We start from the raw sequence: 26950 nt of genomic DNA on the forward strand, positions 1-26950 counted from the left end.
CCAGATGCTGCTGGTTAAGGGCGGTGGAGTTCCCGGCCGTGCGGTGGGCGGTTCCGGGGGGGGGGGGGCCGCCTGGTCAAATGCGTAGAACTACGGAGTACTCATGTACAGTCAGTACAGTAAGTGCGGTTAGCTCGACCTGGACCTGAGCTTCTGAGATTATTTAGTTAGCTCAGTTGACTATACCTTGTTATTATGTATGTCTGGCTCCAGATTTGCTTGACTACCGACAACGGTCAGACGGACTGACAATTTACTGCTCCGTCTGTCTCCTTCCTCGTCAGGTCTTCTCCATTTCCTTCCTTATCTTCTCCCTTCCCGCATTCCTTCCCTTGAAACTCCCCCCCTCGAATTCGTTCTCGACCAACTTCTCTCTTCGCTGCTCACCTGGTGAGGAGGTGATGTCTTTGCACATCTACATAGCTCACACCGGTGAGCATTTCCTCGCTGATCCGGTGTCTTTGGCCTCGTAAGTTATCGCCAGTGCTGCCTTTTACCCCGGCTTCCCTCCCGATGATCTCCTATCATCACCGCCTTTTGGATGCTCGACTGTCACCCTGGGACTTCGACTCTCCTATAGCTTTGTGGGTGGCTCCGATGATATGATAGTGAGCTGACGCTATCGAACTCATTATCTAGTCCAGATACACTGCGAACATGGATCACTCGCAACACATCGATCCCCTCTCAAAGGCAGATCTTGATGACTGCTCGGGGAAAGAATGTCAAGGCCCAAACACTTGCCACGGAGGTACGCATACGGTTTCAACCACAATGGAGTATCAATACTACTTGTACTTAGGCTGATTTTCTTGACCGAATAGACCGAGATATTTGTGTACGATAGACGCTATGTCAGCGAGCCAAACACTTTCGAGCTTCCGGAACTGCCTCCACCACAGCCACTGACTCCTGAAAACCCTCCCGATACCTTGACGAACCAGAACGATCTACAAGCATGGAAGGCTCTCTATAGTGCCAGGAAGGACTGGGCCCTGAGTCTCACTGAGCGCTGCGCATCCGTGGATAAACAGATCCATGAACACAATGAGCGCACAGATATCATCAACCGAGCGGCTGGCGTAGCTCTCGAAAACCTCAAGACTCACGTGGGGACCTTGGAGCATCGCTTTCAGGAAGCGCAGACATGGGCGAACGGGTTGTTGAAGGATCAACATGCCGCGTTGGATGGTTGGAGGAAGGCCCTTGCATCGTTGGACACCATTCCGGCTCGGAAGGATTTCAACTTTCTAGGACGTCCGTCGACGCCCACAAAGCCTGAAGATCGGTTGATGGGAACTTTACGCAATTATGTGGATGTGGAAGAAGTGCAGAGAGCTGGTTCGGAGGCACTGGAGGAGTCGTCGCGTTTTGAGCAGGAGGTCAGCAATATTGAAAAGAATGTTGGTGCAATCGCCGCAGATACACAACGTCTTGTGGAGGATGCGTTCCCTGCCGGCGTGGATGGCGTGGAAGGTCTGTTGCAAGAAGTTGAAACTATCTCTAGGAAGATCCAATCCGACTACGAACATGTCCTGGCTCTGTCCAATAATCAAAAGGCACTGGCGAATATATCTAGGCTCGCACTCAGTCACACGAAAGATCTGCTCCCATCTCTGCTGGACATCAGCAGCGAAATTCAGGCTGGCCTGGAAGAAGCTGTTCATCGGAATAACGCCGCTATCAAAGCGGCTTCTAGTCATATGCGGCTCATATCGTCCATCGAGTCACGGCTGGCTGATGTGCAGACTCAGATCAACAACCTCAACTTCCGAAGCGACACATTCGACATTATTTACTCCGTGTTCCACATGCCTATGATTTACGGCTCAGTATTGATTGAGGCGGCGCGGCGTCGTGAGTTCAGCGACAAGATGAAAAACGATTCCTTGACGTTAGCGGAAGAGATGTCAGTCTTTCGTGAGGAGGAGCAGCGGCGACGGAAGAAGTGGATGAAGAATATGGGGGAGTTTTTGTCGACTTCGGACACCTCGACGCCTGGTATTGAAGTCAATCTTCGAGGTCAGGAGTACGAATGGCCAGTTGTCAGCAGAAAAGAGATTGAGTCATACATCGAGGAACTTAGATCTAAGACTGGCATGGCCCAGTTGGTACAGGAACTTAGCCAGCTTTACAAAGAGTTGGATGCTCCTACCCGATTACAGCGCCGCAGATCCAAGGCCTTCAAACAAGGCAGTCTCTTTGACCTCAGTCGAAGCTCCCTATTGCTGCGTAGCGATGACATGGTTCGAAGCCTGAGAGACGAAAAGGGGAAACTCGAGGAGAGGCTGAAAGGCTCCGAGAGTCGTATCAGGAAATTGGAAGATCTCCTGCATCGCCAGAGTCACATGAGTCGACCGTCTAGCGGGAATTTCTCCGTAGACTTTCCCAGTTCGCCTGCGTCACCTCATCCTGATCCACTGTCTAGGCGGTCATCTGTGTCATCGCGACGGATGTCTTCCAATCAGTCTCCCGAAGAAAAGGCGCTCGTTCAACGTATTGTGCATCTGGAAGCGGAGTTGGCGGCAGAACGAGACACGGTACAGCGGCTGCAGAAGGAAGCGCATGCTGAACGTCAATCGACCACTGATAAAATCCAAGAAGAGCAGTCGACGAAGAAAGATCTAATTGGCAATCTAGAAGCCCGACAGCGTGAATTTGACGATGAGCGAAGATACCTCGAAGGTGAACTAAAACGGCTGAAGATTCGTACCGAGGAGGTCGAAGAAGAGCTGGATAGGCACCTGGATAGTCGCGAGCATGAAAAACAGGACACTGATGAGCGTATTCACCAGCTTGAAGTCGAGTTACAAGAGGCTCACGCTCGCGCCGAAGAGGAATCACACAAAGCCACTGAACTACTAAAGCAGATGGAATCTGATAAGGATGTGGCCAAGGATCTTGATCTCCGTCTGACTGAGTTACAGAACATAATTGCAGACAATGAGAAGCTGGAAAGGGAAAGCCTTAGCTCTCTACAAGCTGCCTTCATGAATCTATCTCCCGATGGCTCTGTTCCAGCCAAATCCATGGACATCATAAAGGCAATCGAGGTTCTTTCTGAAGGACTCTCTATCCATGCAAAGAATGCAGAAGAGAATGCTCTGCAGGCTGCAGCAGAGTACAAAGAGCTTGAAGAGCGTCTGGACCAGATGGAGGCGGACGCCGAAGAGTCGCGAAAGTGTGCAGACGCACGGAAAGCGGATCTGTCTCGTGTTCGCGAAGAGCTGGCACAAGAAAGATCTAAGCTAGAAATAGTCAATTTTGAGCTGGGCGACGAGCGATCAAAACTCATTGCACTTCAAACCCAATTTGCTGCCGGCGAAAATGGCTCTGATGCTCTCCGAGAGCGGGTCACGCAAGAAGAACGAAAGCTGACCAATCTCTCTCAACGACTGGCCGAGGTCGAGACCCTAGCTCGCCAGTCGGAAGAAGAGGTCACGACCTGGAGAAAGAAAGTGGAGGCGATATCAGAAGCAGAGCAACGGGCTACGATACGGTCAGAAACATGCGGGCTTAGATCCCAACAGCTTTCTAAGCAGCTTTTCGGGCAGGTTGAGAAGCTGGAACGCATGCTCGAGCAACTTGGTTTTACTATAATCCGGCAAGACGGAAACATTGTGGTGCAAAGGTCTTCAAAAGTCAATATCATGTCTGTCACGGGAGACAGTCTTAGCCAGTCTGGAGTGGTCTCTGTGAAGCCAGACGCGAGTCTCCTAACTTGGATGCACGCCGAAACCAAAGAGGAGGAGACTGATAGGTTTATGGCTTTCATGGAGTGCTTGTATCAATTTGATGTGGACATTTTTGGTGATGCCGTCGTCAAGCGCGTCAAGGACATCGAAACCCTCGCCCGGAAGTGGCAGAAGGAGGCTCGTGGGTATCGCGACAAATACCACCGGGTGCAAAGTGAATCTCACGAAAAGATTGCGTATCGGTCTTTCAAGGAAGGCGATCTCGCTCTATTCCTGCCGACGAGAAACCAAGCCATTCGATCCTGGGCGGCGTTCAATGTCGGCGCACCCCATTATTTTCTGCGTGAGCAAGACGCGCACAAACTTCAGACTCGGGACTGGCTGCTCGCTCGCATTACCAAGATTGAAGAACGCGTTGTGGACCTCTCCAAATCTCTGAATGGCGCCAATCCTGATCGAAGATCTATTGGCGAAGTCAGCGACGGCACTTCCTTCGATGATGAGAATCCTTTCGAACTCTCGGATGGTCTTCGTTGGTATCTTCTCGATGCCACAGAGGAGAAGCCTGGGGCTCCCGCGACGCCGGGCCTCGGAAAGAGCACTGTTGCGCCAGCGCACGTCGATGCCAAGGGCAGCATTCGGCTGAAGCGCACCTCCGCCGGCGGGGATGTTGCCAAGACTCTGTCCAAAAGCCTTGATAGCCGGCGGAACAGCTCCAACTCCAAAAAGGCACCCTCTACACCGTCACAGCGCGGAAATGAATCCACCGTAGATCTGGCCCGGCAGGCTGAGGAAGCTGCACCTGCTGCTGTGGCTGCTAGCTCACGACCACGGGAGGCACTGTCTAATGCCGACGAGGTTCGCCGCAACCCACTCCAGGATCCGCAGAACAGGAGATAGTAGATTTGTCTGCGGTGGGTTGGTTGGTTGGGAGCTGACGAAATGTCACAGGGTGTGGGCCAGATCCCCGATACTTCATTCCGTCAACAGCCACCCTTCATCACCGGCGCTAGAAGTTCCTCTTCGTCGGTGCGGCTGGAAGATGTCGACGTCTCGTCTATTCATACGCCGGCTAGTCGACGGACCTCGCGTTATCGTCCCTGGGAGAAACTGTGGTCTGTCGACTACCGGGTAGAGAGTCATGGTCGCCAATAAGCCGCTGCAGCCTAGAAGCCCCAGCTAAGAAACAGCAAGCTGAATACCTGAAGGGTGGTGACTTGGGAAACAAGGAACATACGCATGGGATGGAAGATCCAGGCCTGAATATGATACCCTCCGGAATGGAAATGGCTCACATGTTTGATTTCTTGCTTACTTTCAATTTTTCGCTTTATCTGTCATTATTAGCCGGCGCAAACTAGACAAAGGCACGTTGCTATGAACTCTGATTTGGAACATTTGCCCAAAAATGCTTGATTTAGATGAGATGGATTGGGAGCGACAAATGCCCTGTAAGCCCCTTTCCCACGCCTCGCCATGCACCACCGATGCTTTCCGATGCCTCAAGCCTTCCCGTAAACCGAGATCTTCCCTTTCCAGCAACATTCGAGAAAACCAGTCTATATTACAACAAGAACAAACAATTATAGTAAAGCCTCAAGCGCACGAGGAAAGAAGAAAGCTGGGATAACTAATCTAGCTGTTCCGTGAACTCCTCCATCCCACCAACGTCCTCCCAAAACTTATCGAAGTCCACATCATTCTCCTCAAAAAGCTGCTTGACCTGCTTCATGGCCGATACCTGTCTTTCGGGCGTGAACCCACCGGGTTGAGTGCTCTCGTACTGAATCAGCTCGACCCACCGGTAGAACAGGTCCTCCTTGCCCATGGCGGTTAACTTCTGCTGGAACTCGATAATCTGATCGCGCTGGGCAGATCGGACCGCGTCGTCGCTGATCTCTTGCTTCCCTTTGCCTTTCTGGTCTTTCTTCTTCGATGACGAGGAGGAGGAAGAGTCTGCATCCGACACGGAGGTCTGATTCTCATCATCGACCCGCCAGACTAACCACCCGTGAGCGTCCGTGTTCACCACCACCGCCGTGCGGAATTCTTCCAGCTTGACGGCCGGTTCTTTGGTGTCTGAGGAACCGTGGCCGTCGACCATCTCATGTGCCACGATCATGCTCTCATAGTCGAGATCCCAGTCCTTGTCTACGAGTAGGTAGCCTGTCTTCCTGACCTTCTCTGGTGTCACCGCGGTGACGATGCGGTCGCGCGTCTCCTCGTCCTCGCGGATCCAGCGGTCGCGCTTCAGGCCCTGCGTCAGCCCGGACTGGCTCCGGCGGACGATGATCTCCTGGTCGCGGAACCCGACGCGGCGGCGCCACTGGACGGGGCCGACGACGAACCGGATCGGCCAGGGGAGGAGCACAGTGACGAGGAAGTAGTCAAGCAGGACGGTGAAGAAGCGGCCGAGCAGGAGGCCCGAGAGATCGCCCCAGCTGAGCGTGGAGGTGTCGACGGAGAGCGAGGTGGTCAGGCCGACCAGCGAGGCGAACATCGCCGGGTAGATGTGGCGCACCGAGTAGACCCGGTAGGCGAGCAGGCCGACGATGGCGAGGTTCATAAGCACGGGGACGATGAAGGTCTGCTTCTTCTGGCTGATCGGCGTGGTGTCGATGTGGATGAGGTAGATCTCGCGCGGGGACAGCGGGGAGAGTAGAGGTAGGAGGGTGGTGGGGGCTTTGGTGAACGGAGGGAGAGGCGTTACGGTTTGCGAGGCTGGTGTCGATGTGCCGGACCCTGAGGTAGAGGATGATGTCGTAGAGCCCTTGGCCTTTGGGCCTCGTCGTGCGGATTTGGCCATGTTGTTTTGGGGTGCTCGTGCTTCGCTGGGGGTGTCGGAGGGGGGGAGGAGATTTGGATGGTTTCGAGGGGAATTTAGGACTCTTGAGCCCAGCGCATGCGGCTTTCCTAATCTTCTTTATAGTTTTCCAAGTGACTGAAAGCGTAGGAGGAGGAGGCGCAAAGGATAAAAGTATGAAGCTAACAACAACGGAGTATGTCGATTCGCCTGACCGGGTCACATGTTGTTAGTCCAAACGCTCTCGGAGTCACTTGTCACAAAAGAGGAGGGGAGAGGATCATGGAGTGTGATGGGCTCATCCGTACCTGGTCTGTAACAGTTGACAGACGTAGCTCAATCGACTGGCCTGCAAGGGAAATCAGTGATAGTTGCGAATGATCAAATGAATGAATCGGGGAGAGGAGGGGAGAAACGGAGATGACGCTCACAGCCCACTAAGCCCGATTGGGGGCGCGGCCGCAACGAACTCCTGGGCGCGAGTCTTGTCGAGTTGCCAATCAGTCAATTGCATTTGCTCCATTCTTCATTCACTGTAGCATTCCGTCTCCTTCACGTCGTGTGTTAGTCGGATCGGAGCGCACTGTCCGGAACTTCACTGGCCGCCCCCGAGGGCATCCGCTTGCCTGTGTTTCGTCACGATGCCTTCCACCCCCGAACGCAGGAGCGACCGGCCCTCGTTGTCGCGTCGCAGCAACCGCTACGATCAACCCACCGACGAGCATCGCTCCCCCTTTCGAAGAGCTCGCCAGGCTCATCTTACAGATCATTTCGACGCGTCTTTGAACCTCAGCCCTCCGCCCTACGAATCTAACTCGCCCCGTCATCGACGCAACTTCAGCCAAACCAATTCCTTACGAGGTGCGTTCGCGTACGCCTCACGTCTTGACAGTATGCCGGACCGAGGAGCTGCAGCTGCCGACGCATCAGCTGGGTACGGCTCGTATGGACGAGATCGCGATCCCTTCCTCCTGTCATCTCCGGTATCGAACCCTCCGAACGAGCTCGCGGAAACGTACCGCCAAATCGACGATGCCGGTAGCCTCATCGACGAGGATCCATTGGATGCAGATTTCCAGCTCCCCAGCAACCGCGGCAACCGTAGTCGCGGGTCATCGTCGGCGTCGGCGAGGAAGAGGAGTGACTGGTTCACCTCATATAGCCCGGACTTCTTGAATGACGTACCGGACGAATCCTCCCGCCGAAAACAGGTGGACCGTGTCGAGGACGAGCGGCGTCTGAAAAGGGCTACATCCAGCCGATCACCTGTTCTCAGAAATGCAGGGACTCGAGACCCCCTGACGTCGGAGAACCTTCAGCGACGCGACGAAGAGGGAGAATTTCAGGGAGGAGCAATAGATATGGAGGACGACGACGACAACGAGCCCAGGCCTGCGGTCCATCCACCTCCGGAGTGGGGAACCAAGGCAAAGTATCGTCGCGACTGGTTGAAAAGCATGACGCGACGTGACAACCTCCCGTTGGGTTCCACGGTGGATAGGTCGAAAGACCCCTCACCTCCGAGGGTCAGGGCGGATCGGGACACACAAAGTAACTTGGAACGAGGGACCATGGTCGGAGACCGCCCTACGGGTCGATACGACAGGGTGCCTCTCTCTGACGCGCAGAACAAGTTGTCTTCGGAACAGAAGGCCGAGAAAGTGACCGAGGGCGAACGGATCCCTAATACCCCGATCACCCTATACCCGAGCTCGACCTTCACCAAACGAAGCCCAACCAAGAGGGACTCCCAGGATCTACTCCGGAAACTGTCACGGACTGAGAGTCCGGGGCAACGAAGTACCGATGAGTTCAAAACCCCGGAAGCCCAGAAAGTCCAGCAAAGGCCACGGATCTACGACAAAACGCCAGTCGTCACTGGCGCTTGGATTGATACTCCGATGACTGAACGAGTTGACAAGTTTCCCGAGGAACTGTCGCGGGATATCGTGCCGCCACCGCCGCAGAATCACCGATACGCGTCAGCCTTTCTGCCCCGAGAGTCTAGAATTAGTGAGCTGTCAGAGCCATCTGAGTCAGAGGCTCTAAGTAAGACGGAAAAAGAAGACAGAGATCAAAAGCGACAAGAGTCTGCTTTTGTGAAGGAAGAGCCTGTGATAGAGAGCAAACCAAAGGAAAACAAGACAGAACAGAACATCGGAAAGCTAAGCAAAGAAGCCCCAAAAGAAGAACCGAAAGAGGGGAAGAAACAAGAAGAGCAGCCGGAAGCAAGTCAGAAAGCCAAGCCGAAGAACAAAAAACCGTTGGTCAAGCCAGACCTGCCTAAAAGCGCACTGGAAACCGTATTACAGGACTTTAAAGCCCACAAGGAGATATTCGACGTGGGTGACGATACAATCGAGTCCCTTCAAGGACTTCTCGAGGGAAAACCGAGTGAAAATGCTACTGCGGAAGAGGAGGATGCTGCGTACGAGAAGGCGATCTTGAAGAAACTTGAGCTTGCAAGCTCCGGAGATAACGAGACCGTGGATCTAGATCGCCTGAACGAGAAGCTGAAGTCGCTTGCGGAGAACATACAGAAGGTGAAATCGGGACTAAAGAGCCTTGAGGAACAAGCCTCGCGCGACGGCAACGTCTTGACCGCACCCTCATCCAAGGGATCACAGTCTTCACGAGCAACCATCTGCGCGAAGTGTCAGGCGGAGACTGAAGGTCGGGTCTACACCATCATCTCCTTTCCTCGGCTTTGGAAACGTGATCCCATCTCCCGACGCGTCCGTCCCACCGGCCTCGGATGGTGTCTCCTCATATTCTTGGCCTGGCTATACTCCGAGACCACCATGTGCGACTACTACTGCCACCCCATCATCGCGAACGTCTGCGAGGGCAACTGTCTCCGGCCTGATGCACCTCAATTCCCCTATGTGATTCCGACAATGCTTTGGCGCTGGCTGAATCTATCCTCCATACTCGCACCGGTCTGGGCCATTCTCATTGCCACGGTCAGATTCATCGCTCTCTCCCTTGGCCTCTGGGACGGCTACGTCGAGGAGCCCCCCCGGCCGCTGAACCTGTCCGGCGAGATCCGCATCCACGGAACCCGCGTCGTGAGTCTCGCACAATCCACAGCAGCGGCCAGCCGCGGTGGCTTCTTCTCACCGTCGAAGTTGTGGTCCGGGAAGGACGACAAGCGACCGGTGGTTCCCGAAGCCGTTCCGGAATTGGACGTGAATGGGGGACGCAACCCCAAGAGTCACGGAAGCCATGGTGGATCTGGTTCCTGGGACGACGACGGGTCCATGGACGACGATGAGATTATTTAGTTTATTTCAAAGATTCAAAGAGGTGATCTCTAGGTCATATAACTTTTGAGGAACATCCATTATTCGACACACTACTACCTACCGGTGCATGGTGTTTTGGGGCCGGAATATGATTATCATTTGACATTGATGAAGAGGAAGCTCTACAAGTCGATTTAGCCCTGATTTTTTCTTTTAAGGTCGCTACTACATACTTTACTTAGGCATCGTATCCGCTTGACTTTCTTCTCTGGATGGCTTTGTATCATAGTTGAGACGGTCAGGGTTTAGTCCGGGCCGGCCGCTTGCCATCATGATACGTAGGAATACTGGGAATGAATCCCGAAGCGCACACGGGCCCTTATCTAAGGTTATCGTGGATCTGCGCGAACCCGTGTTCACTTTCCCCTTTGCGGTAGTAGCCGGCCACTAGACACTGCTTAGTACGTACACACTAAGATCCTTCGAGCACAGAGCAACTACTCTTATGTCATTTCAGCGGAGGACATTCATGTTTATTATGCTAAGGGCAAGTAATCTAACAGGGTATTGAACCATGAACAACATTAACAAATCAAGTAACACGCCAAGCAGAAGATGTCAATCCTTATTGCCACATGATCCTTAAGATCGATTGGGAAGGATTGAGAACACCTTAGAGGGGTGGGGATGGGTAATATGGAAAAAGGCGTAAGGGAGGGAAAGGGTGTTGTGTGTGTAGATGTCCGGGCGGGAAAGATCACAACCTGGCCTTGTCCGCCCACTCCCTCTGCAACTCCCTCTCGCCGTCCAGCCGCCACTGCGCATTCACGTGTAACCGCTCCTCGACCTCCTCGTCCGAAAGTGGGACTGCCTTCTCCACGGGGATCGCCTTCTCAGAGAGCAGCTTATAGCCGATGAATGTAACCTCGCCGCTCTTCGCCTCCGTTTCCTTCCCCTCGTGGAACACTGCATCGCGACAGAACCGGGCCATTCCATCGTAGAACCGCCGGCCCGAGGGCGCGTCCAGCATCACCAGCCCGAAACAGTGCGGCATGCCCTCGAACTGCTCGACGAGGATGGGGGCGCCGGCGCGGTGCATCTTGCGGGCAAGCACGAGCGCCTCGTCCGTGAGGCCTTCCTCGCCGATGGAGAGAAGCACAGGCGGGGCGTCGGCCCAGAGCTCCGCGTCGCCGGCGATCGGGGAGACGAGCGGGTGCAGGAGGGAGGAGGCGTGCACGTACAGGTCCACGCGCGGTGGCTTCACGGGCCAGATGTCGTCGGCGGGGACGACTAGGGGCCGGAAGAACGGGTCTGTGGCTGGCGTGGAGGTCGGCGCATCTAGGTAGTCGTAGATCGCGTTGTGGGCCACCGAGGGCATCGACCGGGTCATGTCACACCAAGGGGAGGAGGTGGCGACGCCCGCGGGGAGGGCGATGGGGATGTCGCGGCCGTGGAAGCGGATGGTGGGTTGGACGCGGTGGAGGGTCAGCAGGAGTTGAGTGAGGACGAGAGAGAGATTACCCCCCGCGGAGTCGCCGGCTAGGATAATCTTGTTGGCAGGGATGGGGTCATGGAGGGAGCCCGGGGGCGGGGAGATGAGGGAGAGGTAGGCGACGAGGGCGTCGGTCAGGGCAGCAGGGAAGGGGTGCTGAGGGGCGAGACGGTAGCGCACGGAGAGGACGGGGGCCCCAGTGCGTTTGGAGAGTTGCGCAACGGTGGGACGGTGCGTGCAGGGATCCATGAGACTGGCATTGAACGGTGAGTTTCGTGCAAGATAATACCACTGACCCTTAAGTGGTTATGGAGAGAGAGAGAGAGCAAGCGAGAGAAAGATAGACAGGGAGAACTCACAAGTAAATCCCCCCATGGAAGTAGAGAATCACCATGTCTTCCTTCGATTCCTTCTTCAGCTCCTCATACTTGGCTTCCTCGGAGATGTCGGGCTGCGGAGCATTCTTGTCCACGCCACTGCGATAGCCTGTCCATTCTGCTTCGACCGGTGCCACTCCAGGCAAGTCGTAGGTCTCATCGCCCGTTCTGTGGGCCTCAATGGCTTTCACGACTGCGTCCTGAACATTGATCTCCGGCTGCGGAAACGTCACCTTGGACACCCACATGGGACCCTTGATGCCCGGGTCGCGGATGCTGGCTTTCTGCTGCTCGGAAATGGAGGCGCTGAAGCTGAGGAGCGAGCGAATGATGGCGACGGTCAGTTCGGTGCGTAGATCCTGCTTGCCCTTGACTGGGGAGAGGCGAATGGTATGGAGGAAGATGACCTTGAGTACGAGGGGAATGCGCACGAGGATGGCCTTGAGCACACTGAGGGGATTATCGAAGTTCCTCATTGTCTCGGTACAGCTAGAAAAGACGATGTGGGAATGAATGGAAGGCGAAGGGGACAAGATATGGAGGGAAAACCGCCACAACAGGGAAACACTGAAAACGAGAGAGAAAACGTAGAAGAAAAGAAACGAAAAGATAGGGAGCAGGAAGCAACAGCCGAGTGGGGAAGGGACGACAAGGGGAACGGAGGCAAAAAATCATGCCTCGGTTCATGACCGGAGGGGCAGTTGGATAACAAATCATGCATCAAGGTTTATGCAGACCACATCTGGCCCCTGAACCAGATACAACTACGTACTTTATTCGCGTTCTAACTCAAAGGAACCGACAACCTGAGAATATAATCTTATCGCCTGACTATTTCAACTGGCATGTTGTGAATTTACTCATATAAACTCGCTCACATGGCACAGGAATTAAAGTTCTGCGAGACCCCGGAAACTCCTTTATTTTTAGTGTTGGATCCGATCCTTTGGCGATGGAGCCATGCGGCCTTACATCATCGCCGAGCCACTAACCACCTCCGATCACGCCTAATCACTCAACTTATTACGTCTAGTCTACTAGAAGCAACAGACACCATGAAGAAATCTTTCCTTTGTGTCATTAGAGTAATAATAATAATACAATCACAAGGCCCATGATAGCTGGCGTATCTTCATCATATCATCCAAAGTGAAAGTGGTTGGTTGTCACGGAACCAAAAAAAAAAAAAAAAAAACCACATGCGCATAAAATAAAAAAGAGAATGCTCTCATCTAGAACCGACCAGCAGTTTCCTTAGCCTTGCCCTTGGCCTCACCCAGGAGCTCGTCCGTCTTGCCCTTGGCCTGGCCAGCAGCACCCTTGGCCTGACCCAAAGCCTCCTCGGCCTTACCCTTGCCCTTCCCGGCCAACTCAGCAGCGTCACCCTGCAGTTCTCCGGTCTTGGCCTGAGCCTGGCCAGAGGCAGCGCCCACGGTACCCTTGAGTTTCTCGGCGGCGGTCTCTGTTGCAGGGCAATCATGTTAGCATAGTTCCGTGTAGAGAGGAGAAGGGGAACGGTCTAGAAGAGCGTACCTCCAACCTCGATACCCTTCACCGCAGCATCGGAGACAGTGCGATCGGCGGCCTTGAGAGTGTCCTTGGCGGATTCAACGGGGCCCTTGTTCAAGCAGGCGCTGGAGGAGAGAGCGCGAGTGGCTCCGATGGAGATGGAGGGAGCAGTGGGCTTGAGAGCCGCGGAGGCGGTGCGGGCAACAGGGGCGATGCGAGCGATGAAAGACATGGTGGAATGTATGAGGTGTATGTTGAGGGGTATGTTTAAAGAAGCAGTAATAGTGGTTGTAGTGGTTGTAGTGGTAGTAGTTGTAGCAATTGAGGGTAGTTCTTGAACGGATGTTCTTGTACTGGAAGCATGCTGGCAACCAGAGGCTTATAAGCTGAGGTATGGCAGTTGAACGACGTCATCAGGATGGATGGTTGGCAGCATCACTGGGCAGCTTGGCTCGGCTTCTGTTCTCTTATGTCGCTCTTACGTCGATGCCCGCCCCGCCACCACTCGTACTCCGTCAGTGGGTCCCCCGCAGATCCCACCGCCTGGTCTGGTTCCCGGCAGAATTCTCTCCAAGTACTCTCTCTTGTGTGAGAGAACTACTTCTAAAGAAGAACTACGTTGATTAACCCTAAGTGCTAGAGCTTGGCTCTATTTTCGATATAGTCTCATCAGGTGCATGCTCAAGATAGATAGTCAGTAATGCTCCCTCGCTGGCTACCGAGCTTGTACTTACATTCCAGCACTGTACATAGATAGAGTAACTTGTGTGCACAATGTGCTTTCTGCCTCGCGTATTTGATCCAGAAGGCGGTGTAACAGGGACGTTCCCGTTTCCCCGCACTTTTCTTCCTTCCGCCTTCTTTCATCCTTCCTTCCCCCTCACACAAATCATCTCTGAAGCCGATTAACCTGTGAAACTGTGTGTGTCTGCAATAAGTGATCTGCATCTTATTATTGCTCAGTGTGGCATCACTCTGTTGATGATACAGTCTCGAACAAAACTGGTCATCTGTGCCTGGAAAATGATGAAAATGAAAATGAAAATTAATCAACAAGCCAAATATCCCCAGACGCGTTACTCCGCCCACATGCGGGGATGATACATGTCAACACCGAACCCTCCATTCCCTTCCTGCTATGCTGTTTTCACGCACTGTAACTCCGACATTTCCGATGTCAAACAACCTGACAATACTTTTTTTTTCGTTGCTGAAATAGTCTCTGTCCCTTCTATGGGTTATTCTTGTCGTGGAGGAGAGCTCCCACTCCGGGCTCGCCCGCCAAGCGGCTCCGCCATCGGTATGGTGATCTCTTGTGAGAGTAGAGGTCCTGAGAGGTTTGGGTGATAAGTCGCTGGGTATCCAGGCAAGAGTTGTCCTGCTGCTGCTGCTGCATATTGCACGGGCCCACCAAACTGTGGTCTGCTGTCAACATTCATACGCGGCCAAACAGGCTCGAAGGGGACGGGACCCTCCAGAGGCTCCAGAGGCCGGAGATGTGCCGCTGCCGCGGCGTAAGAAAGCTCTGTTTGAAATTTACTTTGCTTTGGCGGTGGTGCCAGATTCGGTATTGGTGGAATCATGTTCACCGGGGCCCATCGACGGGGATAAGGAACGGGGTCGGTAGCCCAGGATTGTTGTGACTTTGCGGACATATCACGAGACATCGGTTCTGGGGCCGGCTCGGACATATATCCAGCGTGCAGGTCTGAAAAAGGTGGTGATGTTCCGGGCATGATCGCAGATGGATGGGAAATTGGGCCTGTTGATGTCGATGGTGTGGTGCTCAGTCGACGTGCTGCTGATATATCGATATTACCCTCAAATGGCAGGCCCGGTGCGAGATATGTCATAGACGGTGTGCTTGCTGACATATCCCCCATTGGGGACCCAATACCGCTGAAAGACGTGCCCGGAGGCGCTCTGTATCGACTAGCCGTTACGCCGAGTTCCAGAGCTTTCAGCTGATGGCTCAAATACGCCGGATCAGGCTCACTATATGTCGAAGAGGTCATTGGAGGCTTCGAGGATATAACGTTACTTGAACGGTTGAAAAGTGATTCTTCAGAGGATTTATCCTGCAGACCATGCAACCTTGGCCGGCTTCTACTAGGAATCGAGGATGACCGCGGCTTTTTAGTCATATGTTGCGCCTGTCTGGCTGCAATCGTGGCGTAGCTGGGTGAATCATTTTCCTTCGACAAGCTCTTTGTGAAATCGCTTGGAGCACTTGCAAACTGCCTGCCGTTCATCGGCGGGCGCGTGATTTGTGTGACCGCCGCCAACGCCTCCGACGCCGAGGTCCGAGAGCTGCTACGGTCTTGGTCTCCAGGCTTGCCCGATATGCCCTCTACGGGGAAGACCTTTAGAACAGGCGCCGCAAGCTGAGAGCCTCGAATGCGATGCGGTAGATTGGGCCGTTTAGGCTTGTCAGTAGTGGGCTTTGAGGGCTTCGAAGATTTCTTGACCAGGTGCCAGCCTCGCTCATCCGACGCATTCGTACCAGATACCACCTCCGATGAATTGGACTTCGGCCTCTCGCTTGCTTCACCTGTTTGGGAGATTGGAGGAGCGTCGCCCGCCTGATCCTGGCTGGAATGACGAAATATGTGTGGGAAGAAAGGCTTCAGATTGAATTTTTGCGGGCGCGGAGCGGCCTCCTGCGGAGATTCCACCTGGGGTGCCGTGGGTTCAAGCCAAGCAGGCAAGTCCTCTGCGGCGGACTCGGGCACCGACGAAGACGAGCTACTTGACCGATCAAAGACCGAGCGTTGGTTACAAATCGAACCAGAGTTTGGTGAAATCCGATCTATCACCTTGGAAATACTCCTCTTTAATATCCTCATGTCGTCCCGCGCCTGACGGACCGCAGCTGCCTCCCGGGCTGATCGTCTTGGGAAGTGCTCGAGTACCTTTGACACATGAGTTTCGAACTCGCGGTAATCTTTGACAAGTCCGCCGCCGCCGTGACTTTCGTTTCTTGCTTGGACTTTCTCGTACGAGGTGCTGAGTACGTCGCATACCACGACAAGCCATGAATCATACAATCCAGTCTCCAGAGCGTTTGGATTGGTGGCGGCGGCTTTCATCCGCTCTTCTTCATCCATCATTTTCAGCTCGTCACGGCAAAATCCCTGAACGACACTATGGATCTTTAAGACGTCAATCGTTCCTGCGTTCTGCAAGACTGAAGAGAAGAAGGCTTCCTGGCTGCTCTCTGTTTGCGACTCAGAAAGGTCCGGCACCACAAACTTCTGTTCCAGTACGTTGTCTCTTTCTGCCTGGGGCGACAGAGCTGTGGGGTGCAACGGGTACGAGTCAGATACTCGTTCAATGAGGCCATATCGGATCAAGATTCCGATCGTCGTGTCAAGATCCCCCGCTTCTCCGCTTCTGCTTTGGGTCATGACTCCAGCTCTCTGCTGTATACGCGCTGAGAGACCCAAGGTCAAGAGACCCACAGGGATATGGTGACTAAAGAATGAAAGCATGTTAACCAGGTTGAGCGCCGCCCAGTGCCCTAAACACATCAGATCGTGCATGATGCTTAAAAACGGTTCCGCCAGCTTCTCGTCTGTCAAATGTGAATTGATATGATATCGCTGAATTGGCTTTGACGTGGCGCTGAGCCTGTGGCCAATCGCATGAATAGCGAGAGGAAGGCACTCATAATGAGTTACCAGTTCCGTGGCTTTCCTGATCTGGCCTGCGGTCGGTTTTCTAATACCGAGGTCTTCAAAAAGCAGCTTGCATGCGTTCTCCGGCTCGAGTGGCTTCACCTGAAGGCAATATGGCTCGTACAGACGTTGTTTTCTCTTCAGGGTTTTATCCACTGAGGTGTAGATGATACTGCAATTCTTGTTGAACGGGAGGAACTGCTTGAAGTTGTTGATATCATGCTCGTGCGCAAAGCTGATTCCGTCGAACACAATGAGCCAGCCTTCCCGGTTTTGCAGCCATGTCCTCACCGAATCTACATACTTGCGCGATGGGTTGGTGTCGGGATACCGGAATTCCTGCCCATCCGTCAGTGCGGCCGCTTGAGCCATATCCCAGAAGCATTTGTAAGTTGATTCGAGGGACTTGGCATCGACCCAGAAAACCCCCGCTGGGTAGATATCTCGATGGGTGCACACGTATTGTCGTGCAAGGTGCGACTTGCCAGTTCCGGGTCCTCCACAAATCAAAACGGCCATTAGACGCTCCGCTCTCTTCTTGGCTTTGAACAAACGCGCATGCAACACTTCAAGCTCCTTTTTCATGCCTACAAATGTTGCATTTGGATGGAATCCGGGCGGGACCACAAAAAGAGGATCAGCCCGTAGGGATCGTGACAAAGGCAGCTCAGTGCTCTCCGCCATCGCCATTTCCGATACAACCGAGCGTCTTCTCTCAGAAGGGAGTACCATTAATTCAGAATTACCTGAGACATAGTCAGCATTATCGACTGACAATGTGTCCATGGTAGAAAGAGGCAACTAGAATACATGGAGCAGAGAAATAGATGACAACATTGTGACGACGACAACGACGAAGAAGAAAAAGTGGAAGACGAAGAACAAGAGGAAGAACAAGACATTATCACCGCCCCTCCAGGAATTTCCTCAGCACGATACACCGCTTAGAAATGCTTACTATAAGGGACTGAAGGTTCCACGGGCTCTTCGACCTCGTACTGCTTCCAAGTGATCGGAGAATGGGGACCAGGAAGCATCTGTGGCTTACCGATTGAACGAAGGTCCGGTGCGCTTCTTCCAAGTTGTTCCGTGTCCACTATCCATACATAATCAGCTCCCGAAGGCCGCAAGAGTTACGCAAAGAAATTCGAGCGAGATCACATACCGTTCCCAAACATCTCCCGGGCTATTGTCTCTTTCATGAGCCGGCGCGCCTTTCCCTCTTCGATCCAGCGTTCATGTATGGTCGCTGGGGCGTCACGCGAATATCGCAAGAGAGCCTCTGCCACCGCCTCATATCCCGGGGAGCCCTCATCGTCAAACTTGCACATATGACTATGATCAGCTTCGATGCCCATCCGTTCGACACCTTCCATATAAGGGGCCGCAGAGCTTTCGTCGACGATCAGCTCGCGAGTGCCCTTGACGTCACTGGACAAGGTTTCATGGAAGAAATAGATGTGGAAGCGGCTCGTGATGTCAGCGAAGAGGCTGTTGATGTTCTGAAGCGTCTCGTTGTTTGTCTTGAGGGCTCTGACCAAGTGAGGCGAAGATTCCATGAACTTTTTCGGCATCACAGCACTACAAATGTTCTGCAGAAGCGCGCCCCACTTGGCGACGTCGGACCCATTGTGGGGTGTTCCGAGGAACAGGATGCCGTACGTGGAAACGTATATGGATCTGAGATGCTGGATCTTTTCGTTGTTCACGCTCCGGCAGTAAATCAGGGTGCGCTTGACGACCAGGCCGCCCAGCGAATGGCAAACGAAGATTATGGGCCTGTCTGAACAACTCCGCAGCTGAAAACGAGGTCAATATATATGCATACCTTGGGACAAGATACGACTTTCACACGAGTCAGGCGAAGAAGAGGGGTTTGGTAGTACTCACATTTCGATTCGCAGCCAAGCCCGAGGCCAACGTCTCTGCGTGATTGTGAAGACGGTCTTTGGAGGCGCCGTCGGTGAAAGCCGTGACGTTGGCGTTGTATCCGTACGTTAGGATGCGAACGTGACTAGGGCCGAGGACTTCAGGAAGGAGGTCGGCGGGCCAAAAGGTGCCATTGTTCTTGGAAGCCCAGGTGTTGTACGCATGACCGTTGAGGCCGTGCACGAACACGATATCGACAAGAGGCTTTTCTGCACGGTAAACCTCGCTGAGACCGATCTCCTTCACACGAGTGGGAAGGTTGGCCATGTGTGAGGGTGGTTAGGGTGAGATAGTAGTCGAAACGTCAAGACTGATTCCTTGGACGTTTGACTTTATCTCGTTATCTTGTTGTCTTGATTGCCTGTAAGGGAAAGGAACAAGGAAGTGAGTGAAGAAGGTAGGAAGTTTGATACGAAGGGAAGGTCAATATTGATCGTGCGTGTGTGGTGGAGGGAGGGAGTATGTGAGTGTGTGAGTGAGAGTGGGTGTGCGTGCGTGGGGAATAGTAAGTTATTTAAGCGTTGGAAGGAAGGAGGAGCATGAGAAAGGCGGATGACTTGCCCGGCCCCCGGGGTGGCAGTTGGCAGCGTGCCTGTGCCTACTGCGAAACAGGACCCCTACAATCCTCCCCAACCATCAGGTAATCTAATCCTGCTGAGATTGAGACGCTTGTTTTTAGTCAAACTCAATACAGATATGGTGCTTGACTGGTCTTCAATCGCTGTTGTTGATATGTAAGAAGTACTTACTAGTAGTTATTGAATGGGTGAAACGAGGACTGCCCACGAAAAACAGACCACGATTGTCGATAGAGACGTGATGATAGATCCTCGGTTGTATGGCAAACCATTAGGTACTCAGTCGGGGCCCAGCTAGGCAATGGTGACTGTTCAGCCTTGTCGGACTCTTCGCATCGCAAGGAACAAGTCAAGCTGCAAGACTCAGCCCCGAGGCTCGTGTCACGGATCTGCAGTCAGCGAGGCAGGCAGCATGACCTCCCACTGGTCACTCCCCCTGAGGAACCACGGGAACTCCTTTGGCATCCGTCCGATCGGGAAGGTTAAGTTGTTTGCTGATTGCCGTGGATGATTTGGAGTCTTGTTTGCAGGCAGATTTCTTGGTGGCTACCTCAGTCGTAGTTCGTAGCCTTGGACATCTCAACCACTGTTGAAGACCAGTCAAACACAGTATCTGTATCAAATTCACCGATCGCTCGGAAACCCCTTCAAATTCGTATCCAACTCAAGGGGCAGTTGTGCGGGCGCACTTAACTAGTTAACTTCCGGAAGGATGCCCAGCTGCCAGCTGTAAGCACTAAGTCCCAGACCCTTCTTTGTACGAGGACTTATTTCTCCGGCCACGAAACCTTGGTCCAATTACAGGCCACGTATAATTATTGCAGGACACTGTGAGGCAGTCCTTCTAACACACGGCCGAGAGAAAGTATGTCGAGGATTCAAAATCGGGTAGTCTGTAGGTCTACTCTATCGATATACTAATGACTGATTATCATCTATAGAAGCAGAAATGACCAATATCTGATTTACCAAAACAACGCCGAACTCTGACTTGACCCAGCTCTGACTTACTGAAAAGGGTAGTCAGTTTACTTAATCCACCATCACTTATTACATGCCTAGTACCTGATAATGAAACGGAATTACTATGCACACTAATCAGACTGTAAGCTTAAACAAACCCACGCCGGTGGATGCATGTAGGTAAGGTAGTCGTCAGATCTAACTTGGAAAAGAGGAAGGTCATACAAAACCAAAAAAAAAAAAAAAAAATGGCGAGCGTACCTGATGTCAACCTGGAATCCTACATGAATCACTTCAAGTCACCGAAGGTCAGTACGTCGATCCCCCGCACTTCCGCCATCCCCAGGTGTCTGTCCGCTTGGCTCACTCCACCTGCTCATGTTATCCATCAGATCAAAAATCGACTGATGGAGAATAACCCCTCATACCTTACCGCCTGTTGATGTACTCACTTGCCCTGAGACCCTCCCGTCATCCCCCAGCTGACCGTCGCCAACCTGGGGCGGGCACGCAGCCTCCCTCCCTCCCCGGGGCAAACCAAACGCCCCAGAGGCGCAGCGGCGCAAAGAGAAGAAATCCTAGTTGGAGGTTCGAGTCCTGTACTACACTACTTTGAAAAGGCCATGAGTCAAAGCCGAGACCATCACCAACCCAAGCAATTTTGATAATCTTTCTTGGCCTTGGTCTGAGACAAGCCAAATCCAACTTATTCAATGATCACATATACGCAAAATCATACCGGGACTAATCAGGCTGTAAGGCCAAGCAATCCATGCTGGTGGACTGTATATAGTGGGATTAGAATGTAGAACAACTCATACCTACCTTGGTGGTTGATCGGTGATAGGGTACTGTGACTGTAATGCTGCTTGATGTTATCCCTACCATCCGTTTGTGCTGGGGGTGGAGATGTTATTAGAATCCGATCAACTATATAGAGACGTTGAGGCGGCGCAAGACTCAAGAATCAATCAATATAGAAGAATACCCGACCCATGCCTTGATATTAGAGAGACTTTAGATAAAGTGCAAGTCAACACACTCAGCATTTTCACCTCAAACATGATGGTAGCAATCTTGATACCTCATCACGCACCCATCGCCACCTTCTCTCCTTTTTCAACAGTACTCCCAAATAACAAAAAGTGTACAACACTTACAAAGTGAGAGCTACCCACCTCACCTCCCCCTGAAGACCGGCTTCCTCCGCTCCGCAAAAGCCCGCAGCGCCTCCATCCGATCCTCCGTGCCCATCACGCCCTCATACGCCTCATTCTCCGCCACCTCGCCCCGCTCCCACCCGTCCAGCGCCTTCATCGCCTGGCGGATCGCCACGGGCCCGCCCTCGCAGATCCCCAGCGCGAGATTGATCCCCTCGCGCAGCACCTTCTCCCGCGCGACGCCTTCCTGCGTCTCCTCCTCCGGCAGGATCTCCACTAGCCGATCACACAGCCCCAGGAAGTACGCCTCGGGGCCGGAAACCCGCCGGCCCGTGAGGATCAGGTCGCGCGCGCGGTGCACCCCGATCAGCTGCGGGAGGCGGTAGGTGCCGCCCGCGCCGGGGATGATAGCCAGGCGCGTCTCCGGGAGGCCGACCATGCACGCGGAGCCGAAGACCCGGAAATGCGAGCACAGCGCCAGCTCGAGGCCGCCACCCAGGGCGGTGGAGGAGACGGCGGAGATGGTCGGGATGGGGAGGGAGGCGAGGGCGCTGAAAGTTTGGCGGAGGTGGCTGAGGAATTGGCTCGTTCTGTAGATGAGGTGGAACGAGAAGGGGGGTTAGCAGTCCGATAGATTGAGTTTCTGGGGGAGGAAGGGAGGGGGCAATCTGAATTGAGTTGGGGGGGAGGGGGGTGGGGGACAAACTCTTCTTTGGTCATGCTGGCTCGTTCCTTGAGGTCCGCCCCGGCGCAGAACGCGGCATCCACGTTGCTCCCGAGCACCAAGGCTCGAGTCGGCCCTTGGCCGTTCTCGGCAGCGATAGATTTGACGTGTTGTGATAGACCATCCAGCAGGCTACGAGAGATGGCATTCCGGGCCTTGGGCCGGTTGAGAAGGAGAACGCGAATGGTCCCGGAGCCTGGGGCCGGGACGTGTTGAGTTTGGATCACATTGTCGGTGCTGCTGGTGCTCAAGCGGGCAACTGTGACACGGATTGAAAGTGGAGCGGCGCGTGAGAGCGCTTGAAGAGTAGAGATAGGTCGGGGGAGTCGAGGTGCCATTGTCGCCGAACTGAGATATCAAGGTGGTAAACTCTGGAGGATTTCATGCGAGGATGATGGAAGGGTTGAAGATGGACGGAAAGTTGTTGGAGAAGGACGGGAAGCTGTGGGGAAATCGGCAAACGGAAATTGCGGGGAACCGCGAATAAGCGCTTGATTTTGATTTTTATTCTTCTTTTACTGGAAAGTACAGTACATTATTTGTTTGTCCGATGTAGTCTCTAGAAATAGTCACATAGAAGTCTAGCTATATTCAAAAAGGGTAATTTACATTAGAAATGAATAGCGCTGGTATACTGATCCCCGACCTGCAGCGATGCGTCCTCACCATGCGCCTCCCGTGCTGTCACACTCACTGCGCTAAGTACTTCTTGAACTCATCATCAGTCGGCCAGGAACCCCAAACCCGCGAAGAAGTAATAATTTCATAGGCCTCCTGCAGTTGTGAGTCTGAAGATTCCAACCTCGTGAAACTGATGTGATCACCATCTCCCCGTTGCTCCGAGGTGCGCCGTTCCTTCCTAGATCCTTCCAAGAACACTCGAAAGGCTACTATGACCCGGCGCATCATCCGATCTCCATTGAGAAGCTGGTCATACTTCTCCTTCAAAGTGAGTTCGTGCTGCTTCATCCATCGCAAGAGGCTTAGCAATCCATCCGAGTCTTCAGCAATCCCAAGTGTGCGGACAAAGAGATGGAGAACCGCAGGAGAAGGAACATGAAACAACGGCGGCAAAGTCACCTGTGAGTTGGTGGCAAGCTGAATTGACGAGGAACTGTGTTCGAAAATCTGGGAAAGCTGCGGGTCCCCGAGAACGCACTTGTCAAATTGTTGCTTCAGAAAATTGAGGCCCGTTGGTACCACATCTTCAGGTCGTGGTAGGACAAGACCATGCAGACTGAGTTGACCTGATAATGCCATCCTGCTAACAATCTCCAACCCCTGTCCCACAGCAGTACGGTATTTCAGAACCATCAAGACGCGTAAGAATGCCTGACAGAGTAGATTAAATCCATCCAGACCAGTGTCGATCTGACGTTGGTCCATCCATCTCATGAGCAGCTGAGCATTAAACCAAGCAACCACCGGCTTAGCATAAGCCTTGGATCTATGCGGGCTGCGTTCGATCACGGCAGACAAGATATAGATCCACGCTTGTGCCGGCTGTGACGCCCGCGCCCGTAAAAGGTCAATAACATGAGGCAGCGCCCTGCGATGACCGCCAGAGGGAAGGGGGCGCTCTTCTCTCATCTGATGCACTAGTGGCTCCAGCGTCCTTTTTCCTTCCAGCTGCAAGGGGAATAGATCTGGAGGAGGCAAGGTAGGCTGTAGCAGCACTAAATAAGTTTTATTGCCAAATCTGCAGAGGAATTTGACGAACGAAGCGACAAGGAAATCCGACAGCTCGTTCAGTCCCGTCTTAAGCCAACTGGGATGACGGAAGTCGCTTCCCCAATCAGTACACAAAGCCCCCAGCTGCTCATCCGTCAAATTGCTGCAACAAAGATACTCTAGCCCGGCATGAAAAGTTGGTGCATGTCGTAGAAGCAAGGCGAGAAACCGACCACGTGGCCGAATACTCTGAGAGAGCATCATATGCAGAAGATGGTTCAAGGTTGGTGGTTCGGAGGGCACATAGATCAAGTCCCTGGCGGACAAAGGTTCCGGGAAAACTTCGATTCCATCGCCTGGCAGAGCCGTGCTATTGTAGTCGCTGCTACTGTTTCGGTCGCGATTTATCAACTTTTCCGCCATCGCTGCGTATATGGCACCATGGGGACGCAACCCCTTTTCCTGATATGAGAGAAAACAGGCCCAGGCTTCCCGGACAGTTCTTGTAGCACGAATTCGTGCTTCCCAAAGCTTATAATGGTCGGAGTGGGCTGGGAACCGGCCTAAGATTTCCGGTCGAGACAGCCCAAAGGACCGGGTTTGAATCGTTGGGCTTCCGTCTGTGTCCCAGCCTGCTAGGATACGAGACATATTATCCCATGCAGAGGAAGTATATCCCGCCTCTAGCTTTTGGACCAGCACTCGCATCGCGCGACTTTTCCTGCCTTGGAGTCCCCGGTCGACGTCGTACCCTATCTTGTCTTCCTTCCAAGGCGGCCACGACGGGGCCTTGAGTTCCGCTGATTGGCGCTCGGCGTCTGTCTTCCTATGCGCAAGCTGTACGGCGACCAGACTTTGATAGCCCCGTTTCGTGACCGGTATGGCCGGCTGAAATGCAGCCATAGCTCGGAGAAGCTCAAGCTGTGCACGCTGCTGGAACGAAACAGATAAAAATGGCTCACGTCGAGAAGGAAGAGAAAGTAAGCGAAGTATTGTATTACACCTGTCGACCAATAGCGCATGTAGTTTATCCTGGGACCGCTGATATTTTGGGCGACTCTTCTCCAGCGTATTCAAATAGAACGCAAAAGCCTGGATTATGGCAAGTTGGGCCTCCGGCCACAGTTGACGAGCATGGTGTAGCAAGCGAATAACGAAGGTTGAGCACATTTCAAAATTGATCAGGGGCTTTGTTGTACCGAATGCGATTTTCTCATTGGAGATTCGTTTGGTCGTTGTGTCCTGCGCGAGGTTATTTGGGAGTCGAACATATTGACCGGTTAGAAGGTCTAGAGAGTAATGAAGGAGTAGTCTGAAAGTTCTGACGTCGAGACCCTGGCGTAGAATGAGTAGCGGAATGAATGGCGGGACTCTCCCGGACGGAGAGCTTTGCGCTGAATATTGATCGGTATCCGCTAGTAAAATTCGAAGACAAGCTTCATATGGCGTTTCGCTATTAAGCACCCAGGCCCACGTCACCACATCGGCGGCAGCATATCCTCGTGAGGACAGTTTCTCAATATTGGCTTCGGAAAAAACACGCTCCATGTCCTCATGTAGGCACCTGAGCTTTATAGAGTACTGTGAGAAGTGCTGCGGACTAGGATCCAAGAGTTCCTTGCATTGTACGCCAAATCGGTCCAGTTGGGGATTCACTGCCCGTATGTAGTCTGCGACAATCTCCTGTAATGTTATGCGGTGGAAACCTTTATAGTGGTCCATAGCCGCCTGGCTGTATTTAAGCTGGAAATCATCAATTTCTTCACAAGCCCAATGACGATTCTCTGGGTCGTGTGCCATATGGATCGAGAGGATTAAATACTCTGTAGAAGTGAGATCAGGCGCATAACCCCACGGATTGGAACGTTTCAGGCGTTTGGCCTGTCTTTGCGGGTTTGCTCTAGTATTTGTAGTCGAGTTTTGGACCGGGTCTGGCCGGTCGATGTCCAGTCCATCACGATTCGCAGAAGAGAGAGGCGTCGACCGCAGTGTGGATTCGGTCCCAGTCTGACCTGGTGCGTCGTACCCATAATCATCACAAAAATCATCTAACTGTATACCCGATGCTCCTCTTTGCGAGCGCTGAGCTCCATCTGTGGTTTCCCCGTTTTTTGCATCGCTTGCGAAGGTCGAGTTGGAGGAGCCGGTGTTGGCCCGCTCCTCATCCGCACGCCGATCAACGAAAGCTTTATTTAAGGATGACTGAAGACGTAGTTTCCTCCAATACTGAGCGGTCAGCCATGGCAAAGGAGTGCCCGGTTCTTGAGGCACTGGTTGGGAGCTTCGAGCGGATGCATCGGGTGCAGATTCGAGCTTGCGGTGTGTGTGTATGTACCGAAACGATAAACCAAATCTTGTGATGGGGTCGGCCACTGTTGGGTTGGAAGGGGATAAGGTATAGCAGTAGCCATTATAGTATGGCGCCTATAGAGGGAAAAGCTTCAGCACAGGTCACGGAATTTTCCTCTTCAGTTGTTTGGTACCTTTGGTGATGTACAGCTGTTGGACAATTGCGCCGCTCTCAGAGAGAAAGCCCTCGAGCAGCTCGACACATAATTGACGACCGATGACATCCATGAAGAAAGGTCATCGAGTTGAGCTATAGCGGTAGTAGTTAATAAACAAGTGTCGGTTTGTTTGCGTTTGGGTGAGGGCGAAGGTGATGGTTGAGCGTTAGAGCGCATGGATGGAGATCCCATTGGGGAAAAATACCAATATCACGTGATGAATACTGTCTCTGTCACGCGCAAGTCCCGAGGGCGGCGGGCGGAGACTCGCTTTCGCTCTCCCTCTCCCTCTCAGCTCTCTCTCTTCCTCACTCACTCACTCACTTTCTGTCGGTCCGTCCGTCCGTCGTTCTATCTGTTCCGTCTTTCTATTGCTCCTCTGTTACTCTCTCCCTCAATGGAGCCAGAGTTCATCCTTTGATTCTGGCAGCCGTGCTCCTCTTCTTTGTTTTTTTTTGCCAAGCTAAACCACCATCCACTCTTCCCGTCTGCAGTTTGTACCGTACTGGCGCCGAAAATCCCCTACACCCACTTTGGTTCAATTTACCTTACGCGGTAGCGCGGGCATATGCGTCGAGTACTGTCCCGATCCTCCCCTGCTTGCGCACTATTCCTTAAAT

The 26950-nt window shown here is 53.1% G+C and overlaps 8 protein-coding genes across 8 annotated transcripts; 2 read left to right on the top strand and 6 right to left on the bottom strand.

The window, feature by feature from the left end:
• Positions 1-134: 134 nt before the first annotated feature.
• Positions 135-4850, top strand: atg11 (autophagy protein ATG11; the record flags this gene model as incomplete). The annotated part of the gene is made up of 4 exons (XM_025641078.1): positions 135-469; positions 640-751; positions 825-4553; positions 4647-4850. Exons 1-4 carry the CDS (start codon positions 402-404, stop codon positions 4848-4850), a joined length of 4113 nt encoding a protein of 1370 aa, XP_025487475.1. The 5' UTR covers positions 135-401.
• A 224-nt stretch (positions 4851-5074) lies between these two features.
• On the bottom strand, positions 5075-6865 carry BO82DRAFT_435961 (uncharacterized protein). The gene is made up of 2 exons (XM_025641079.1): positions 6807-6865; positions 5075-6708 (listed from the first exon to the last, which is right to left on the bottom strand). The coding sequence occupies exon 2, from the start codon at positions 6499-6501 to the stop codon at positions 5326-5328; it is 1176 nt and encodes a 391-aa protein (XP_025487476.1). The 5' UTR covers positions 6502-6708; positions 6807-6865; the 3' UTR covers positions 5075-5325.
• A 158-nt stretch (positions 6866-7023) lies between these two features.
• On the top strand, positions 7024-9986 carry BO82DRAFT_186075 (uncharacterized protein). Its single transcript, XM_025630475.1, has one exon. The coding sequence runs from the start codon at positions 7140-7142 to the stop codon at positions 9780-9782; it is 2643 nt and encodes an 880-aa protein (XP_025487477.1). The 5' UTR covers positions 7024-7139; the 3' UTR covers positions 9783-9986.
• Positions 9987-10259: 273 nt separating this feature from the next.
• Positions 10260-12200, bottom strand: BO82DRAFT_319996 (uncharacterized protein). The gene is made up of 2 exons (XM_025632696.1): positions 11595-12200; positions 10260-11488 (listed from the first exon to the last, which is right to left on the bottom strand). Exons 1-2 carry the CDS (start codon positions 12086-12088, stop codon positions 10501-10503), a joined length of 1482 nt encoding a protein of 493 aa, XP_025487478.1. The 5' UTR covers positions 12089-12200; the 3' UTR covers positions 10260-10500.
• A 588-nt stretch (positions 12201-12788) lies between these two features.
• Positions 12789-13554, bottom strand: BO82DRAFT_358390 (uncharacterized protein). Its single transcript, XM_025636275.1, has 2 exons — positions 13146-13554; positions 12789-13074 (listed from the first exon to the last, which is right to left on the bottom strand). Exons 1-2 carry the CDS (start codon positions 13351-13353, stop codon positions 12845-12847), a joined length of 438 nt encoding a protein of 145 aa, XP_025487479.1. The 5' UTR covers positions 13354-13554; the 3' UTR covers positions 12789-12844.
• Positions 13555-14359: 805 nt separating this feature from the next.
• On the bottom strand, positions 14360-18994 carry BO82DRAFT_294111 (LipA and NB-ARC domain protein; the record flags this gene model as incomplete). The annotated part of the gene is made up of 4 exons (XM_025631812.1): positions 14360-17510; positions 17798-17872; positions 17960-18597; positions 18689-18994. 4 exons carry the CDS (start codon positions 18992-18994, stop codon positions 14360-14362), a joined length of 4170 nt encoding a protein of 1389 aa, XP_025487480.1.
• A 2216-nt stretch (positions 18995-21210) lies between these two features.
• Positions 21211-22553, bottom strand: BO82DRAFT_386705 (putative mitochondrial methylglutaconyl-CoA hydratase (Auh)). The gene is made up of 2 exons (XM_025638262.1): positions 22135-22553; positions 21211-22018 (listed from the first exon to the last, which is right to left on the bottom strand). Exons 1-2 carry the CDS (start codon positions 22488-22490, stop codon positions 21448-21450), a joined length of 927 nt encoding a protein of 308 aa, XP_025487481.1. The 5' UTR covers positions 22491-22553; the 3' UTR covers positions 21211-21447.
• A 146-nt stretch (positions 22554-22699) lies between these two features.
• On the bottom strand, positions 22700-26471 carry BO82DRAFT_435967 (uncharacterized protein). Its single transcript, XM_025641080.1, has 2 exons — positions 26307-26471; positions 22700-26247 (listed from the first exon to the last, which is right to left on the bottom strand). Exons 1-2 carry the CDS (start codon positions 26394-26396, stop codon positions 22843-22845), a joined length of 3495 nt encoding a protein of 1164 aa, XP_025487482.1. The 5' UTR covers positions 26397-26471; the 3' UTR covers positions 22700-22842.
• Between the last annotated feature and the right edge of the window lie 479 nt (positions 26472-26950).

The sequence above is a fragment of the Aspergillus uvarum genome, assembly GCF_003184745.1.
Source record: "Aspergillus uvarum CBS 121591 unplaced genomic scaffold BO82scaffold_70, whole genome shotgun sequence".
NCBI lineage: Eukaryota > Fungi > Ascomycota > Eurotiomycetes > Eurotiales > Aspergillaceae > Aspergillus > Aspergillus uvarum.

Coding starts and splice junctions, on each gene's coding strand:
- BO82DRAFT_435961 (XM_025641079.1), bottom strand. CDS start 6,501: ATGGCCAAATCCGCACGACGAGGCCCAAAGGCCAAGGGCTCTACGACA.
- BO82DRAFT_186075 (XM_025630475.1), top strand. CDS start 7,140: ATGCCTTCCACCCCCGAACGCAGGAGCGACCGGCCCTCGTTGTCGCGT.
- BO82DRAFT_319996 (XM_025632696.1), bottom strand. CDS start 12,088: ATGAGGAACTTCGATAATCCCCTCAGTGTGCTCAAGGCCATCCTCGTG. Junction 11,489..11,594: donor TTCCATGGGGGGATTTACTT/GTGAGTTCTCCC, acceptor GTTCAATGCCAG/TCTCATGGATCCCTGCACGC.
- BO82DRAFT_358390 (XM_025636275.1), bottom strand. CDS start 13,353: ATGTCTTTCATCGCTCGCATCGCCCCTGTTGCCCGCACCGCCTCCGCG. Junction 13,075..13,145: donor GAAGGGTATCGAGGTTGGAG/GTACGCTCTTCT, acceptor GCCCTGCAACAG/AGACCGCCGCCGAGAAACTC.
- BO82DRAFT_386705 (XM_025638262.1), bottom strand. CDS start 22,490: ATGGCACCTCGACTCCCCCGACCTATCTCTACTCTTCAAGCGCTCTCA. Junction 22,019..22,134: donor GCCAGCATGACCAAAGAAGA/GTTTGTCCCCCA, acceptor CCTCATCTACAG/AACGAGCCAATTCCTCAGCC.
- BO82DRAFT_435967 (XM_025641080.1), bottom strand. CDS start 26,396: ATGTCATCGGTCGTCAATTATGTGTCGAGCTGCTCGAGGGCTTTCTCT. Junction 26,248..26,306: donor ACAGCTGTACATCACCAAAG/GTACCAAACAAC, acceptor TTCCCTCTATAG/GCGCCATACTATAATGGCTA.